General features: G+C 49.5%; 1 protein-coding gene and 1 pseudogene across 6 annotated transcripts in view; one reads left to right on the top strand and one right to left on the bottom strand.

Moving 5' to 3' along the window:
- The window catches only part of LOC130844536 (tubulin polyglutamylase TTLL13-like), a 32,911-nt pseudogene extending 26,259 nt beyond the window's left edge, over nucleotides 1-6,652 (bottom strand).
- A 1,212-nt stretch (nucleotides 6,653-7,864) lies between these two features.
- The window catches only part of LOC130844035 (vacuolar protein sorting-associated protein 33B-like), a 39,779-nt gene continuing 31,346 nt past the window's right edge, over nucleotides 7,865-16,297 (top strand). For all 6 annotated transcript variants that reach the window (XR_009051138.1, XR_009051139.1, XR_009051140.1 and 3 more), the window contains exons 1-3: nucleotides 7,865-8,286; nucleotides 11,616-11,696; nucleotides 12,062-13,704. Coding sequence is in view for 2 of the 6 variants with exons in the window: in XM_057720000.1 (XP_057575983.1) it covers nucleotides 8,191-8,286; nucleotides 11,616-11,696; nucleotides 12,062-12,199 (315 nt within the window). In the remaining 4 variants the exon portion in view is untranslated. The remainder of the gene's footprint in view (nucleotides 8,287-11,615; nucleotides 11,697-12,061; nucleotides 13,705-16,297) is intronic.

Consider the following 16,297-nt stretch of genomic DNA (forward strand, 5'->3'; position numbering starts at 1 on the left):
AGAGAGACTATTCACTGTGTCTTTTGAATTTGCATAGATAATACATTACTTATCTATGATATGTGGTGTATTATTGATGCAAAAAATTGTTTTTAATAGCTACTCAGCCCCAGACTGCCTTCTCCATCTAGAGAAGGACTCTTACTCACAGGCAAGTAATAATAAAAGAAGATAAGTTACACAACTAAGCACACATCAAACACCTGGGGCACCTGGCTTCTCGTGGCTCTTGGTGGCACTGGAAAAGCCGCTCCTTCACTCGCCGCTTGTCCTCTTCCATCACCTTTCTTTTGTCACAGCCCCAGAGGTTGACAAGGGTCACGGTATCACAGAGAAGTGCATCCTTCACTTCTCGATCAAGGCATGAGTCAGCGGTGAAGCTCGGAGAGTGGTTTACCTGCCAGGAGAAGGCATTATCCATCCCCTTCCTAGACCACCTGAGCAGGTCATGATTCTTGCAGGCCCAGCTGGAGGGTCTAGGAGAGACATCCCCCTCCAGTGGCTTTAGCTGAAGAAGCTGGATGTTCTCACTTCCAAGGCCACAGGACTCTGCCACAGAGATTCCCTCCAGTGTACAGGCTGGTGAGAGCAAATCAGACAGCCTGACTCTATAGCTATAGTGTCCTTACAGGCAAGGCTTACACGAGGAACGTTTGGGATCCAAGATCTGGGTTCCTATGGTGGAGGCCAGAGACCACCAAGATTGGACTTAGCAGGTCAGACGTGCCGATGTCTTACACCTTCTGTTACATCCTATCCACCCTAAGGCCTGTGCGTCCCCCATTCCATGTTCCACCAGCTGAGTACACTCCTATCCCAGGTGTCCTGTTCAGGGACAGACCTTGGTTTTGCAAAGCCTGGGAGATGATCCTCACCTCCAGCAGCCAGGGCTTCAGTGTGTGGTCCAGCAAGATGTCAAAACCAAGGATCTCAAATCAGGCACATGTACCTCCACTCAGATATTGGGGAAAACAGGTTCAGCAGTTGTGGCGAAGAACAGAATGTGCCGAGATGCTGGTTTTGATGATGATGTCCTCGATGTCTCCCCTCCGCTCTCGGGGGTCGTAGCTGTGCTCTCGCAGCCAGGCGTTGAGTGTTGACAGCTTCCTGTGAGGCCCAGGGGTCAAAGGAAGACCAGCGGAGCCGGGCTGCAGGCAGGAGGCTCCCTAACACTAACCGTAATTCCATGCCTAGGTTCCTTGCTCTTTAAGGGGTTGCCACCAGCTTGGAGCAGGGCTTAATTATAGGGTGGGGTTTGGGGCTGCACTTGGTAGTCAGGCACAGGACAGGGGTCTGTGAAGGTTAAGCCAGCTCAACCTCCCAAGGGCCAGCTCATTTCATGGGCTGCTGAGACCGTGGGGCTAAAGGGCAGAGAAAGAGGAGAAAGCAGAGTAGAGCATACCTTTCACTGCCCACAGCATCCTCCCGGACAATATGCTCCCTGTGTTTGTGGGTAGCATAGTTGGTCAGGTGCATGCAGACGTCATCCTGGGAAGAGAGTGGCCCTGTGGCCTCTGGCTGCTTCCACATAGTTCTTCCCTCCAGCCCTGCGTTGCCTTTTGATGACCCACCCCTCCCCAGGGTGACTCCTCTCCTCTCCCTCTTCAGGGAGGACTGTTCTGTAGGCTCCCAGGGAGGGGGGGTGTCCTTCCTGCAGGTGTGGCTCTTCTGCAGTCAACCCCCCGCCCCGCCCCCACCACGTGCTCTCCTCCTACTCCTCCTAGCCAGGTGCCCAGGCACTCCAGGTTTCACTCCTTGTTCATGGGTGACAAGCTAGCTGCATGACAAGCCCCTGTACCCAGTTTCTCCGCAGAACCTCAGTACTCGTGGCAGTGGAAGAGGGTGCTGCCCTGCACCGTAGGGCTGCTGGCTGCCCTCTTTTGTGTTTTGTTTTGTTTTTTTTTAAGGATTCTCTTAAGATTGTTTTGATGTGGACCGTTTTTTATAAAGTCTTTATTGAATTTGTTACAATATTGCTTCTCTTTTACATTTTGGTTTTTTGACCATGAGGCATGTGGGATCTCAGGTCCTTGACCAGGGATTGAACGCGCACCCCCTGCATTGGAAGGCAAAGTCTTCACCACTCGACCTCCAGGGAAGTCCCCCAGCTGGCCTCCTACAGGTGGTTGTGCCTGGGCTCCACGTAGGGCATGGTGGCAAAGCGGGCCAGGCCCTCCTCATACGTGAAGATCCGAAGAGGGTCACAGGATGTGATCAGGATGTAGATTCGCATGTCAAACTTGAAGCCGTCAATGAGGAAGGGCTGAGAGCAGCAAAGCCACCAGAGGAAAATAATAATACAGTGGTTTCTCAGTATCTGCAGGGGACTGGGTCCAGGACCTCCCCAGGGATACCACACCCCGTGCATGGTCACGTCCCTTGTACAAAATGGTGTCAGCCCTGCGCATCCATGGGTTCCACATCTGCACAAACAGAGGGAGGGCTGACGACTTTTGAAGTACCTACTCTGTCCCATAAACTGTTGTAAGCGCTTCAAATACATAATAACTCATTTAATTTTCACAGCAACCATATAAGATACTGTTTTCATGCCCCTTAACAAATGAGGTAACTGAGGCATAGCACAGGCAAGAAATTTGACCAAGATCACATATTTAGAAAGTAGAAAAACTCAGGTTCGGAGCACGTTAGCTCCGAAGCATGGCTCCATGCTGCCTCCCAGATAACAGGGGGTCGCAGGAAGGGGAGGAGCCTAGAACTGTCTTCCTCCCTGGCTGTGGCAGAGATGAGGCACCCCAGTGCTGGCAGAGGGACCTGGTGGTCCTGAGGCACCCTTCACCTTGGAGGTGTATTGCTGGCAGATCACGTGTTCTCCTGGCTTCAGCTCCCGTGGATTTCGGGTGATGAAGACGCCACGTCCCTGACAGCCTCTGTCCGGCTTGCCGATATAAGTGCGGGTTTTTCGCTGAGGGGCATAGGACTGGAAGTCCCATAGCTGTGTGCAGAGTGGGGGGAGGGGTGGTCAGAGGGTTTCTGTGCATGATGGCTGTCCCAGGACCCTGGGGAGTTCTTCCCGCTGTCCAGTCCCTGCTCTTCTTGGAGTACTCAGTCTCACACCTACTTCTTTTTTTTTTTCCCTCCAAGTTTTCTTTTTTTAAAGAACTTTTATTGAGATATAACGGATGTGAAATAAACTGCATGTATTTAAAGGGTATGATTTGCTATTTTTTTCTTATTAGTAATGTATATATGGCAATCCCAATCTCCCAATTCAGCCCAGCCCAAGTTTTTTTTTTAATTGAAGTATAGTTGATGTACAACATGATATAAGTTTCAGGTGTACAATACATTGATTCACAGTTTTTAAAGGTTATACACCATTTATAGTTATTATAAAATATTGGCTCTATTCCCTGTGTTGTACAATATATCCTTGCAGCTTATTTTATACATAATAGTTTGAGACTTACTTTTCTTTAACCTGCTAAAACTGCCCTTCTACTGCCATTCCCCTGAGACATCCTAGGTCCTGGGGCCAGGGTCTGGTGGGAACTGAGATGGCGAACCCTCTCCTCCCCCAGAATCTCAGCCTGGGCAACTAGGCTCACTCACTCTGCAGGGAGGCACCAGGTGCGTGGGAAGATGTTGTATTCGGTAGGATAGAGTTTCTGCATGCGGTTGAGGTTCCGAGCCCGCAGATTTTTGCGGCAGATTTCTGTCATGCCAGGGAAGTGGCTGATTTTCTGAAACAGAGCCAGTTGGCTATATTACCCCTCAGAGTAAGGAGCCGTTCCTGGGGCCTGGGCATTCCAGGTAGCAGTGGAGAAGGACTGGGGAGGTCAAGGGAGACGTCACAGTGGAGGTAAACACAGCACCTAGTCCCCCAGGGGAGAAAAGGAAGGTTCCCTAAGGCAGGTGAGAAACTGCCCCTTGGCCTCTCCCCAGAACACACATACACAGCCGGGTGAGGAAATGAGGGGTGGCGAGGAGGGCTAGGCAGGCCTTTGGGCCTTCTAGCCACCTTATAACATCCCGCAGACGACCAGGGCCTAGTGCTATGGGGATAACGGGTGCAGAGTAACACAAAGCAAATGAGAAAACGTTTCCCCAAAAAGAAAGGAGACTAAGATCAGCCTCAGGGAATGCACAGCCGTGGCACCCTCAGAGGGCAAGGCACTGGCACGGTGGCCTGCTGGAAACCCCCACTGCTCTGGCCCACAGGCCTAGGAGTTGCCCTGCCCTCTGGCTTCTCCCCTCACGAGCTGTGGGAACTGCGTGTTTCTGAGCCTCAGTGTCCTTAACAGAGGGTATCTTTTGGGAATCCCCTGGCGGTCCAGTGGTTAGGACACGCTGCTTTCACCACTGGGGGCCTGGTCGGGGAACTAAGATCCCACACGCCGTGGAGCAGCCAAAAAACAAAACAAAACAAACGTAAGGGTATCTTTTTGAGGATTTAATGAGGGGAGAATGTAAAACACTTAACAGTGTCTGACCTCAGTAAATGCTGTTATGGTCACCCTCATCTCACAACTGCTCCCTGCATGCCCCTCCTTAGGGGCTTCCTGAGCGCTTCTAGCAGTCTCTCTCTCTCTGTCTCTCGCTCTCGGTCTCTCTCTTCTCCCACGAGTCTCAGGACAGGTGATAGTCTCAGCTCCCTGCCTGCTTCCCTCAAAATAAGCCTTACAGACACTTTTAAACTATTTTATTGCTAACCACCCCGTAGACCCAATCAGAGCACAACAAACACACCATGAAGAAGTAATGTCTTCTTGTGGACCCCAGTCCATCTTTCCTGACTTTCTTGCTGCCTTGCAGGACCCCACACTGACTCTTAATGGATGTGGAGTGCAGGTGAAGCTGCTCACAAGGCTGGATCACTCAGCTGGCTCTGCTGACAGCTCTGAAGCTCCCCGTCTTGCCGGTAAGATAGGCTCGCCTGCCCTGCAGGGGCCAGCTGAGCACAAATGCTTCCAGGCAAGCAGCATATATTGAGATAGGATGTGCCCAGCAGACACTTCCTTCAGATTACAGAAGTTCCAGAGACCAAGAGAAAACTATTTCCATTGGTGCAGGAGCCCCTGGTCATGGCCTTTCCTACTCTGCCCAGGGCTATAGCTACCCAGAGTGGCAGCCTCGGGTGCCTGGGCGAAAGGTTGGGAGTAGCCATTCTGGGGCGGTAGTTCCTTTAGGATCTTGGGTCGGGAGGTTGTACCTGAAACCTCTTCATGTCCCTGACTTGTTCCAGTGAGACATAGCAGTCTGTCCAGTACACAGTTCACTCTTCGTCCTCCCCCACTTCCTTCAGGCCACACATTTGGGCTGCCCGACGCACTGTGGAGAGAGGCAGGTCAGTGGAGCCAGCCTGGGCACTGGCAGCAAGCTTTGGGACTGTAGCTGGGTCAGGAAAGGAGGAGACCTGACCAGAAAGCAGGATGAAGAGGGAGGTAGTTCCTACCTTAGCCCTGCAGTTTGGTTACCATTGCGAAAATTCCAAGTTCATGAGGCCATCAGGGCCCTTCCAATATCTGTGACAGAAAACTAGAGCCTGGCTCTCTGTTCCTTTCAGTCCTGTCAATTAGGAACGGTTTCTGGCCTGCAGCGCTGACCCTCAGAGGGGTTACACGGGAGCCTCACACTTTGGGGGGACCCGCAGCACATTTGCCAGTGGGGAGGAGGGGAGGAAGAAACGACTAACCGAGCTGGTGATTTGTTTTTTTAATTGCTGAAGCCCCCTCAAAAGCTGTCTTGCAAAAACACGTTTAACCTGGTCTCATCTCATCTCTGGCAAGATCTAGGAGGGGCGGGGGATTTTTGCCCTTTTTTTTCTTTTCTTGTTAGCTAACTGGAGATTCCCACTCTACCGCTGAGACTAAGTGGAACAGTGATGTCTCAGCTGCCGGGAGCTGAGCCAGGAGGCTTTGTACAGGCTATAGGCCAGCCTAACAAGATCCAGGGGCCGGGAGCAGATTGGGGGACCATCTCCAGAGTGAACGCCGCAGCCCTAAATGTCCTCTTACGGCCAGTGGTGCGAGTGATGAGCTGGGTGCCTACCACTCTCATACTTGCAGTTGGTCGGATCGCTGGCCAGGGGTCTGGAATGGAGGAAGAGCACACATCAGGCAGAGGGAGAAAAGGACCCTGGGCTGCCAGGCACCCTGATGGAGAGATGCCCAACAGATTAACAGTGCAATTCCTTTTCTCTAGAAGCCACTTAAAGGAACCTCCTGGATGATATAAACATGCTGAAATTCGAAACTCAGCCAGCCCAAATGGTTCTGCATTTTGTTTTAGTGGTACCAAAAGGCTAGTCATCTCCTGTATTTCCTGTCCTCTTTGCCAGGCTAAAGGGAAGACTGGATCCCAGCCTGACGGCTGAAGGGCAGAGGATTACTCTCTGGAGCTGGGCAAGTGAGGGGGTCCTGGGAACGGTTACCTGCGTTTCGGCCTTCTCTTTCTCCTCCCAACTGCTAAGTCATCTGGGGCAGCTGGGGGTATGATTTTCTTTGGTATCTTCTTGGCTATGGTGGATAAAGGAACTCTATTGCTAAATGCACTATAGTCAGCCTCTGAGCGTGCCTGCTGAGAAAGGTTAGAAGGGATGGTAGCTTCCCCTTCAGCACTCCTCCTCAGGTTCCTCCTCTTCAACATAGTCTTCCTCGGAGTCACCGGTCTTTCAGGTACTTGGCTCCATCCCCTTAGATTCTGAGGGGAGAGGGGTGGGAATGAAATATATATGACGTCCCTCCAGGTCCAGGAAGGCCAGGGGGAATCCACCCAGGGATCTTTATGGCGTTCTAAGGGAACATTGCAGCTCCTTCAGAACAGAGCAGTCCCATTACAGAATGGGATGTTTCCAAGTAGGTAACAGAGTCCATGGGATGCCCATGAGGTGTAGAGTCTCTGACAAGCCCCAATCTTCCAAGATCACTGCATACAACTCTGGGGTGCATGAAGGAGCTGAACTCAGCTGGCAGTGGCCATGACCATAGCTTTTTGCTCTGAATGTGATGGGGGATGGCTGGGGGCCCTGGGGGGAAGTTTGCATTGAAAAAAAGAGCTTAAGACCAAAGGTCGCCTAGGCCAGCTTTTTCCCTGTCCCATGATTCAGTTTCTCCATACACACACACACACACACACACACACACACACTGGGGCCAGGCCCCCAATGGCCAAGACCCCTTGGGCTCTGACAGCAAAGGGGAAGCCCTGGCGGGTATTGCCCACCCCAGGTTCTGAGGAGAGCGGAGGGGCTGCTGGGTCCGCCCCTATGGCCTGGTGTGGGACTCAGCGGCTTGCTAATGACACCCTCGGGCGCTTCCTGCTCCTTCCCGCGTGCTGCTGGGCCTCTGGGACCGTGTCCTTGTTCCACTGGACTGGCTGTTCCCGCCAACCGCGAGGGGGAGCCCGCTCCCCACTGCACCCCAGCTTCAGGCCTGGCTCGCAGAGCCCAGGGGAAGCGGCGCCTCCTGAGGCAAGCCGGCCACCCTAAGGGCAGCCCTATTGGCCGCCCTAACGGCTGCGTCCATTGCCATGGACACGAGGGCGGCCCCCACTGGAGATGCGTCCTGGGGGCGGGGCTTTCCCGAGAACCACACCCACTTGGGCGCCTCCGCAGCTCCCTGGGGGGCAGATTTGATTGACAGCCACGATCCCCAGTGAACAGCGCCCCCCAGAGGCCGACTTGGTTTCGCCCATTTCCCCACGCTCTGAACAGGGAGCGCGGGCCCAGCGCTCACTTGCGTGAGCTGGGAGAATTGCGTGGACCCTTCAAAGCTGGTTTGAGGCATAATCCTTCTACCACAGGAACACTCGTCTCTGGTCAGGAAGGAGACAGAACCTGGACAGGTGGCCGCTCGCTGGCAAACGTCCCTTCCAGGACACCTCCTTTTCCGGGTACGCCGAGCGCTTTGCCAGCGGGCGGGCCTTCCGGGAGGGGTGGGAAGTGGCTCGTGTCTCTGGCAGGAGGCGGGTGTGTGTGCGGGTGTAGACCCGAATCCTGCGGGCGGGCGGAGGGGCCGCAGGCCTGAGGCGAGGTCCCCCGAGGCTGCGGCTGCTCGGCCGGGAGGCGGCCATTCGTTCCTCCGGTGGGGCGGCGCAGCGAGGGCCCCTGCGGGGGCTCTTCCGAAGCCCGTGCCCTCACCTGAAGGAGGGCCGTCCTGCGCTTGCCCGGCTTCCCCGGCGCGCTGCCGGTCATCCCCCTTCCACCGTGCGGCTCAGGTCACCGCTGCCATGGCTTTGCCCCATCGGCCGGATGCCCCGGAGCTGCCTGACTTCTCGATGCTCAAGAAGCTGGCCCGAGACCAGCTCCTCTATCTGCTGGAGCAGGTCAGTGCCCGCCCCGCGGGGGGACTTCGCTGCATCAGCAGTGCAGCACTCCCTGGATGCATAGCTCTTTCTCACTGAGTTCCCTTGATCTTGCTCTTGGCCCTTGGTGTTGTCCTTGGAGCTTCTGTGGCAGGTCCAAGATGAAGCACTCGGGCAGGAAAATCAGAGGGCAGTAAGAGCTGCTTGGGTCGCCCTGGCCTGAGAGTTCATGGGACTCTCCCACCCACCCCCACCCCGCCCCTAATTTTTTCATACAGACAAATGAGACACCCCTAGTGTCAGGCATCCCTGGGGACGGAAAGATGGTTAAGACAACCTTATCCTTAGAGTTCTTGCATTCCAATGGGAGCCCTGTGAAACACAGATGACCACACACAGGGTATCATGTGGTAAATGAGTGACAGCTAGGGTGCCTGCAACAATCATTTCTAGCTGGAGTCATCTAGGAGTTTCAAGGAGGCGGAGTGTGAAGATTAGCACATTTTCCTTGGAGATGGGAGAGGATGTTCCAGGCAGATGGGCCGGTAGGAGCAAAGTTGAGGAACCAGGGAAGGACAAGGCATGTAGTACAGGGAAGAGAGGGATGAGAAGTTACACCGTGAGCATTAGGCAGCTGCTGAAGGTTTTTCCCCCATACGTGACATGAAACAGTACTTGAAGATGACTGTAATAGCCATTGTGAAGTTGGGTACATGGGCAACAAGAAGGCCGCTGAGGAGACCATAGATGAGACTGAAGTAGTAAAGGCCCACACAAAGTTAGTGGCAATGGAAGTGAAAGGAATTGATGGGGGGTTTTGGTTTTTGAGTGGAAGACTCAAAGACGTTGACTGGTTGTAAAGGTTAAGTGAGAAGCAGAGCCGAGTCTGGGGTTTGTAACTTGAGCTAATGAGACAGTGATGCTGTTACTGTGATGGTAACGGGTTGTGCATACAGTCACTTGTTGACTGTTCATACTTCCCACTAGATCGGAAGGTCCTTGAAGACAGGGAACCTATTTTGTTCAGCACTGTGTACCCAGTGAGTACCTAGCTTAGAGTCAGGCGCTTAGCATGTGCTTAATAAATATGTGTTGCATGAACATTGAATGGAAATGAGAAAAAGAATTAGAAAGAGGAAGGGGTTTGGGTTGGTGGGGAAAGTTGAGTAGTTTGGGTTTGGATAGGGTGAAGTTAAGATGCTAGTAGGAAATACTGATTGTAACACATCAGCAGATGGAAATGCAGGCTTGCAGCTGGGATAAAGATGGGGACTTGGGAGAATCTCAGAGAACCTCAGGGGAGGTGGAGCCATAGTTTATTTCTCTGACCTATGTCTTGTAGTGGTAGCACAATGATTGGCACATGGAAGACACCCAACAAATGTCTGAGGGATTGAAAAGAGATGCTAGTTAGAGCCACTAGTTCAGGTGAGCTCCGCATGAAAGAGGGTGAATGAGACCAAGGATGGAAACTTGTAAATAGAGTGTATTGAGGAAGAGCTGCCCGCAAGGGTGACTCAACGCGTCCAGAGTGGATTTCTGTGCACTCATGTCCTCTTCGAACGAGCTCCTCTGACTTAATTCTTATTAATAAGCACTGCTGTTCAGGCTTGAAACCTCAAAGTCGTCTTTGACTCCCCTTCCTTCCTCACACTTAGCTGATCCAGTTGCTGAGTCCTGTGGATATTTCCTTACACCTGACTTTTTAAATGGTGATTAGAAAATAACACATACATATTCTCGAAAATGTAGAAGATTAAGTGTAAAGAAAAAAAATCACTTATAACCCTAGCATCAGATACAAGCACTGTTAATGCTGTTAATTTCTTTCAAGTATTTTTAAAAATTCTAATACACGTTCCATGTATCTCTTAAATGGCCTATTTTTGTTCACATCACCACCAGCCTAAATCAGGTCCTCCTTCATTATCCCAGGCTTGGGCTGCTTGTTTGTTTTCTGTTTTTGTCTTTGCTTTTTCTGCCGCACCCTGTGGCATGCAGCCCTTCCCCGACCAGGGATCAAACCCTAGCCCCCTGCAGTGGAAGTGCAGAGTCTTAACCACTGGACCACCCAGGAAGTCCTTGGGCTGCTTGGACTGTCGCATTAACCACATAAGTGGACTCCTTGCCTCCAGTTTCTCATGTCTCCAAGCCATTTTACCCGCAGTTCCCAGATTTACCTAACGAAAACTCCCCGCTGATTGGATACTTCAGTGCACAAAAGCTTTCTATTTTTCCTTGTTAGAGGAAGAATAGAGGATCAACTGCAAACTCCCTAACCCAGCATTTGGGACCCTTCATGCTCCAGTTCCTGTCCAATGTTTCAATCTTGTTTCCCGCCATTCCCTACATCAGGATGTCTCAGCCTTGGTGCTGTTGACATTTTGGGCTGGTGAATTCTTTGTGGTGGGCCTGTCCTGTGCGTTGTAGGATATTTAGCAGCGTGCCTAACCTCTACCCACTAGATGCCACTAACACCCCCTGCCCCAAGGTGGACAACTCAAAATGTCTCCAGGCTTTGCCAGATGTCCCCTGGGAGGCAAAAGCAGCGCTGGTTGAGGACCACTGCCTTGCACGTACCTTACCCATCAGGCAAACTGAATCGTTTGTGCTGCCCTTCCCATTCAGCCTGTACTCTTTCCCTGGCCTTTGCCGGACTGTCATCTTAATCTATCACTGCCCACATTCTACCCATTTCTCAAAGCCTAGTTGAGAGGAAGCTTTCAACAACTTCCCCCTCTCTTCCACTCAGTGTGACCTCTTCTTCCTCTGGACAGATGGGAGAGCGGCGTCAGGAGTGCTGAAGCAGGAACCAGATGATAGGGATTTGGGGTGGGAGACGCGTGGGTGGGTGAGGGCTGCCCTGGGTTCAGTTTTCTGCCTTGAACAGAGGTTATTTTTGTAATTAGAAGCAAAATGCCATTTAAAGAGATATCTGGCAGTCAGTTGAGGGGCTGCGGGTTACATGGTGCGGTTTTGTTTTGTTTGGCTTCATTCAGCAGGGGATGGCTTGGGCTATCAGGAGGCAGAGTGGAGGAGGCAGTGGAGTGGAGGAGCCATGATGTAGAACAAGGTCACAGGCAAGCAGGAGGGTTGAGCGGTGAGGACTTAACCTTAGAAAGAAAGTGAAATATCCTTCCACTGGTATAGAAAATGAGCAGACAAAATAGGTGAATATGTAGAGAAGTGTCAACTGTGGATATAGGCAATAAACAAGTTGCTGGGGTAGATGAGGTCTAGTGACCTTCCAACCCAGAGACTGTGCTTCTCTTCAACGGATGGCTGGATGAGCTCTCAGCCGAGGGCCCTTGGGTGACCTCCAGCGTGACCCAAGATATTATCTCCTTCAGCGTCCAGGAAAAAAGGACTTGTTCATTGAGGCAGATCTCATGAGCCCTTTGGATCGAATCGCCAATGTCTCCATCCTAAAGGTACCTTGTCCCTTTTTCCAGCTGGAGTCAGGCCGCTCTTTTCTCATTAAGCAGTGTTTCTTTTGGTGAACAGTACAAATTACTGAAGAGTGACTGCCCTTCTAGGATAAATAGAGGATGGCAGAGTTGAGTGGACAAGGAGGGGTTGATACTCTTTGTATTGTTTCTGCATTGTTTTATTTTTGGTTTTCCTATTCACAGTGAGAGGACAGTTCAGTGGAATGGTTGTCGTGGGCGGGGGGTACTTTGATTCCTAGAATTAGTGTAAACAGGAGGGAGCCCTTCCAGAAGACCCCTGTCTTTGAATCAGGCTTTGGGTTTCCAGGCACACGTATGTCCACTGTTTTGTTGGGTTTTCTCTATAGCAACACGAAGTAGACAAGCTGTACAAAGTGGAGCACAAGCCAGCCCTCAGCTCCAGTGAACAGCGAGTGTCTGGAAGACTCTGTCTCGGCTCCAAGCTGGAGGAGGTCCCTGCACACGTGCCTTTGATCAGTCCTTAGCCGAGATCTGGCACCTTGATGTTTGTGATAGGGTTCACCTCCCTTCTTTTTTACAGTTTCACCCCAGGTTATGCTTTAGCCTCTTAATTGGTCTCCCTTTCTGCCGTTTCTCCCTCCCTTGTCCTCTTCTCTCTCTATGGCCAATCTGCCATCTCTAACCAGACTGATTATTCTTTCAAAACTATTTTCACTGTGCTCTCCTCAAGAACCTTCAAGGCTTCCTTTACTTACCCAGAGAGGTCCATGTTGCTTGTCGTAGATTCCAAGGCTGCCTCTAGGGAGGCCTCTCAGCCCCTTTCCAGCCTGGTGACTTGCACATCGCCCCTACTTGGCTCAAAACTTTTCACATGTTTCCCAGCTCTGCACACGTACCTCTGTGCTTTTGGCCACTCCACCCGCTCTGCCTGAAATTCTCTCCTCTCCTCACTGTTGTGAAAAATACCCATCTTTCAGGGCACAGCCCCACCCCCTCCACGCAGCTGTCAGTTGCCATTCCAGGGTGATTTTCTCCTCTGGGTTTGCATGGGGTTCAGTGTTTGTCCCATTCACCTGGCACATGGTCACATCCTGCCTGTTGTCTGGTGTTTGCTTTTATTGTTAATATTTCTCAACCTAAGTAATGTACACCCTCCCTTAGAGGAAAAAGCTCTCCTGGATACGTGGGACTACATCGCTGAACCCCAGCTGGAAGAACATTATTTTATATACCTTCTTGTATTGTTTTTTAACACTTGATTGTTGACATACTCCATAGGTACGTGCATCTTATTTGAGAGCAGGAACTCCTGGGTCTACCATAAGGCCAGGAAGTGCCCCCAGCTCACCAGGATATACCTGCTTTGTCTAGGGGAGTCTTCTGTGGTTGGTATGTGGTGAGCCAGGAGATCTGCCAGGGCTTTGGCTGGGGTGAGAACTGTAGCACATGGTGGAAGAGTTGGCATTGTTTAAGTTTCTTCTAAGCTGCTGTCACCAACTTCATGAGTTTTCTTCACTGAGGTGTGTTGGTTTTGTTTTCCCCCCTTCTCTCCCACAGATTGTGCTTCTTGGTCAGACCTTGCATCAAGAATATGCGGTAGACAACGAGGGGGGAGTCAAGGAAGGGAGGGAATACGGGGATATGTGTATAAAAACAGATGATTGAACTTGGTGTACCCCCCCAAAAAATAATAAATAAATAAAATTTAAAAAAATAAAAGAAAAAAAAAGCAACAACAAAAAAGTTACACCCTAAAAAAAAAAAAAAAAAAAAAAAAGAATATGCGGTACATTGCCAGTGAGTGTGCCATGGTGTTCATTGTAACTAAGACTTGGGAAAGGGGGGAAGGTCTGAGGGCCTTGGCCATAGGAACTCTGTCCCCTTGTAAAGTCTCTCTGCTTCCTTGCTTCTGGTCTAACAAAGGCCCATGGCTTTCTGGGTTGCATCCCTTCTGTCTGTAGATCTTGTCAACGCTGACAAAATGGCTGGCCGAACTCGGAAATACAAAGTGATCTTCAGCCCTCAGAAGGTGAGTTTGGATCCTGGTGGGAGTGAGGTAAGGTAGAAGAGGACTGGGGACTGGGAAGGGGTAAGGGGCCAATAGCTACATCTCCCTCAAAGCAAAGTATGTGTCTTTTTCTGAACATAGCAGATAGTCTGTCATCAAATTGCCCCAAATATAGATTGCACAGTTGTGAGAGGTGGCCTCTACATAGATTTCTTTAAATGAAAAGATTGACACTTTTGAAGTAGAATCTGCTCTGTAGCCCATCTAACACCAAATCCTATGTGATAATGGTATACAATCTTATGGCTTTCAATGACGTTCTCCCTGTATCCCTTTAATGTAAACATAGTAAATCTTCACCCCCTCCATACTCATCCAAGGCATGTGGCTGGCCTGCCCTTGGGTTGTTAGAACCATACCAGTGTACTTTGGAAAAGCCTTTTCTTATACAGGGTGCGGTAAAATGGTGTCTAAGCTTGGAGCCCCTGAGGGAACTGAAGCCTGCCATCACACAGTGAGTTAGCATTGCCAGGCCAGGTTTCGTCCATCTTTACCTCAATAATTGCAGTAAGTGTTAGGTGATCTATCATAGTATCTCTGTTTCTCGAGTCCATCAACCCCCCCTGGCCTCCCCATATCAATGGGTTGCATTGCAGGTCCATCCTCAACGTGACTGATTGGGATGGATGATATACCAGGTCTCTACGTTGCCTGCCATAGGCCTATACAGTTATACCAAGTAGTTCATGTCACACTTAGAGTAGGTAGAAATTAAAGTTGAAAGGATAGGGATTTATCCCTTTGCAATTTTCCCAAGAAAATTCTGAAGAAAATAGAAGCAGTAGGTAAGGCTAAAGACAGTGAAGCCAAACAATGAACTCTCCCAGAAAGACAATGCAAAAGCCTTGACGTTCACAAAAGAAGATTTACAGGTGGGATCAGGAAAATGAAAATGGGAAGCACTGTGTGATACAGTATCACACCTACCAGAATAGTGGAAACAAAAAGACTGATGATGTAACATTCTGGCAAGCAACTGAAATGCTTATGCATCACAGATCAAAGGATGAAACAGGACAACCATTTTGGAAAGGCGTGTGGCATTTTCTAATAAAGTTAAGCATACACCTACCCTTGACCTGGCAATTCCAGTCACAGGTATTTACCCAAAGAAAATGAAAATATGTTCACAAAAAAATTCATATAAGAATGTCCATAGCAGCCCTCAGTTCATAATGTCAATCAACAGGAGAATGGATAAACAAACTATGCTGTATTCACACGATGGGCTATTCTTCAGCAGTAAAAAAGAATGAATTACTGATATACACAACAGTATGGGTGAATCTCAAAAACTTTATGTTAAGCAAAAGAAGCCAGACACAAAAGAGTACATATTGTATGAAGTCCAAGAACAGATAGTACTGATGTATATTAATAGAAATGAAGAAGTAGTTGCCTGGGAGGAGAAGGGAATTGATGAAAAAGAGGCCGGAGGAAACTTTGGGGGTGATGAAATGTTATGTACCTTGCTTTGGGTCATGGTTACATAAGTACCTACAGTTGTGAAAACTCATAAACCTGCATGCCTGATATCTGAGCATTTTATTGTGTATGAATTATACCTCAGCAAAAAACAAAAACAAAAACAAAAACAAAACAAAACACCAAAAGCAAAACACATGTTTTTTTAAAGAAAAGCATGTGTGTCCTTCCTTGAACTGTCAAGGTGTCTTGGTGAGATGTGACATAGTAGAAAGAGTGAGATTTAGAGTCAGACACACTGGGTTCCAATCAAGCTGAAGGAGCTTGGGAAACTCACTTCACTTTTTTCAGTTTCCACCTGGGCAAGTGAAAATAATGTAATTTACAAGATGGCCATCAGGATTAAATGGAAAATTGATGTTAAAATGTTTAACTCAGTACATATCACCTGGAAAATTCTCAATAAACTTAGCTGTTCTTAAAAACTGTTTTAAATCAAATGTAATCCGGGGCGGGGCTGGGGGGGCAACTAAAAATATATTCTGTTCTGCTTTGCAAATGATACCATATGCACCTTAGGACAAAAACTCCAAAATCAAAAGGAAAAACTGGAAAATCATTAAGTTAAAGAATCCAGTCTGCTCTGTGAGGGAGCCTATGGACACAGCTGGTAGCTAAAAATTACTGGTGATTATTACAAGAAAATCTGGTACTTTCTGTAATCATACACAAATTTGTCATCCTCATGTCCTACCTCATCTTTTTACCAAGTGTCAAAAGGGAAGGGAAAGGCTGCTTGGAATGGGACTAAAGTAAAAAGAGTCATAATTATTGGAGGTAGTCAGCTTCAACTTTTCTAAAGGAAACTCCCATTTTCACCTTTCCAGATGTTTCCATGACAAATTATGTATGCAGTTTCAGGACTAATCTGAGGTTTAGATTAAGAATTAATGGAAAGGTTTTGGAATCAAGATGGCAGTAGGAGGACATGCACACATTCCCTCTTGCAAGAGCACTGGAATTACAACTCACTGCTGAACAATCCTCGACAGAAAGACACTGGAACTCACCAAAAAAACCCACCCCACATCCAGAGACGAAGGAGAAGCCGCACTGAAACGGTAGAAGG

This window comes from Hippopotamus amphibius, chromosome 2 (genome assembly GCF_030028045.1).
Source record: "Hippopotamus amphibius kiboko isolate mHipAmp2 chromosome 2, mHipAmp2.hap2, whole genome shotgun sequence".
Lineage (NCBI taxonomy): Eukaryota > Metazoa > Chordata > Mammalia > Artiodactyla > Hippopotamidae > Hippopotamus > Hippopotamus amphibius.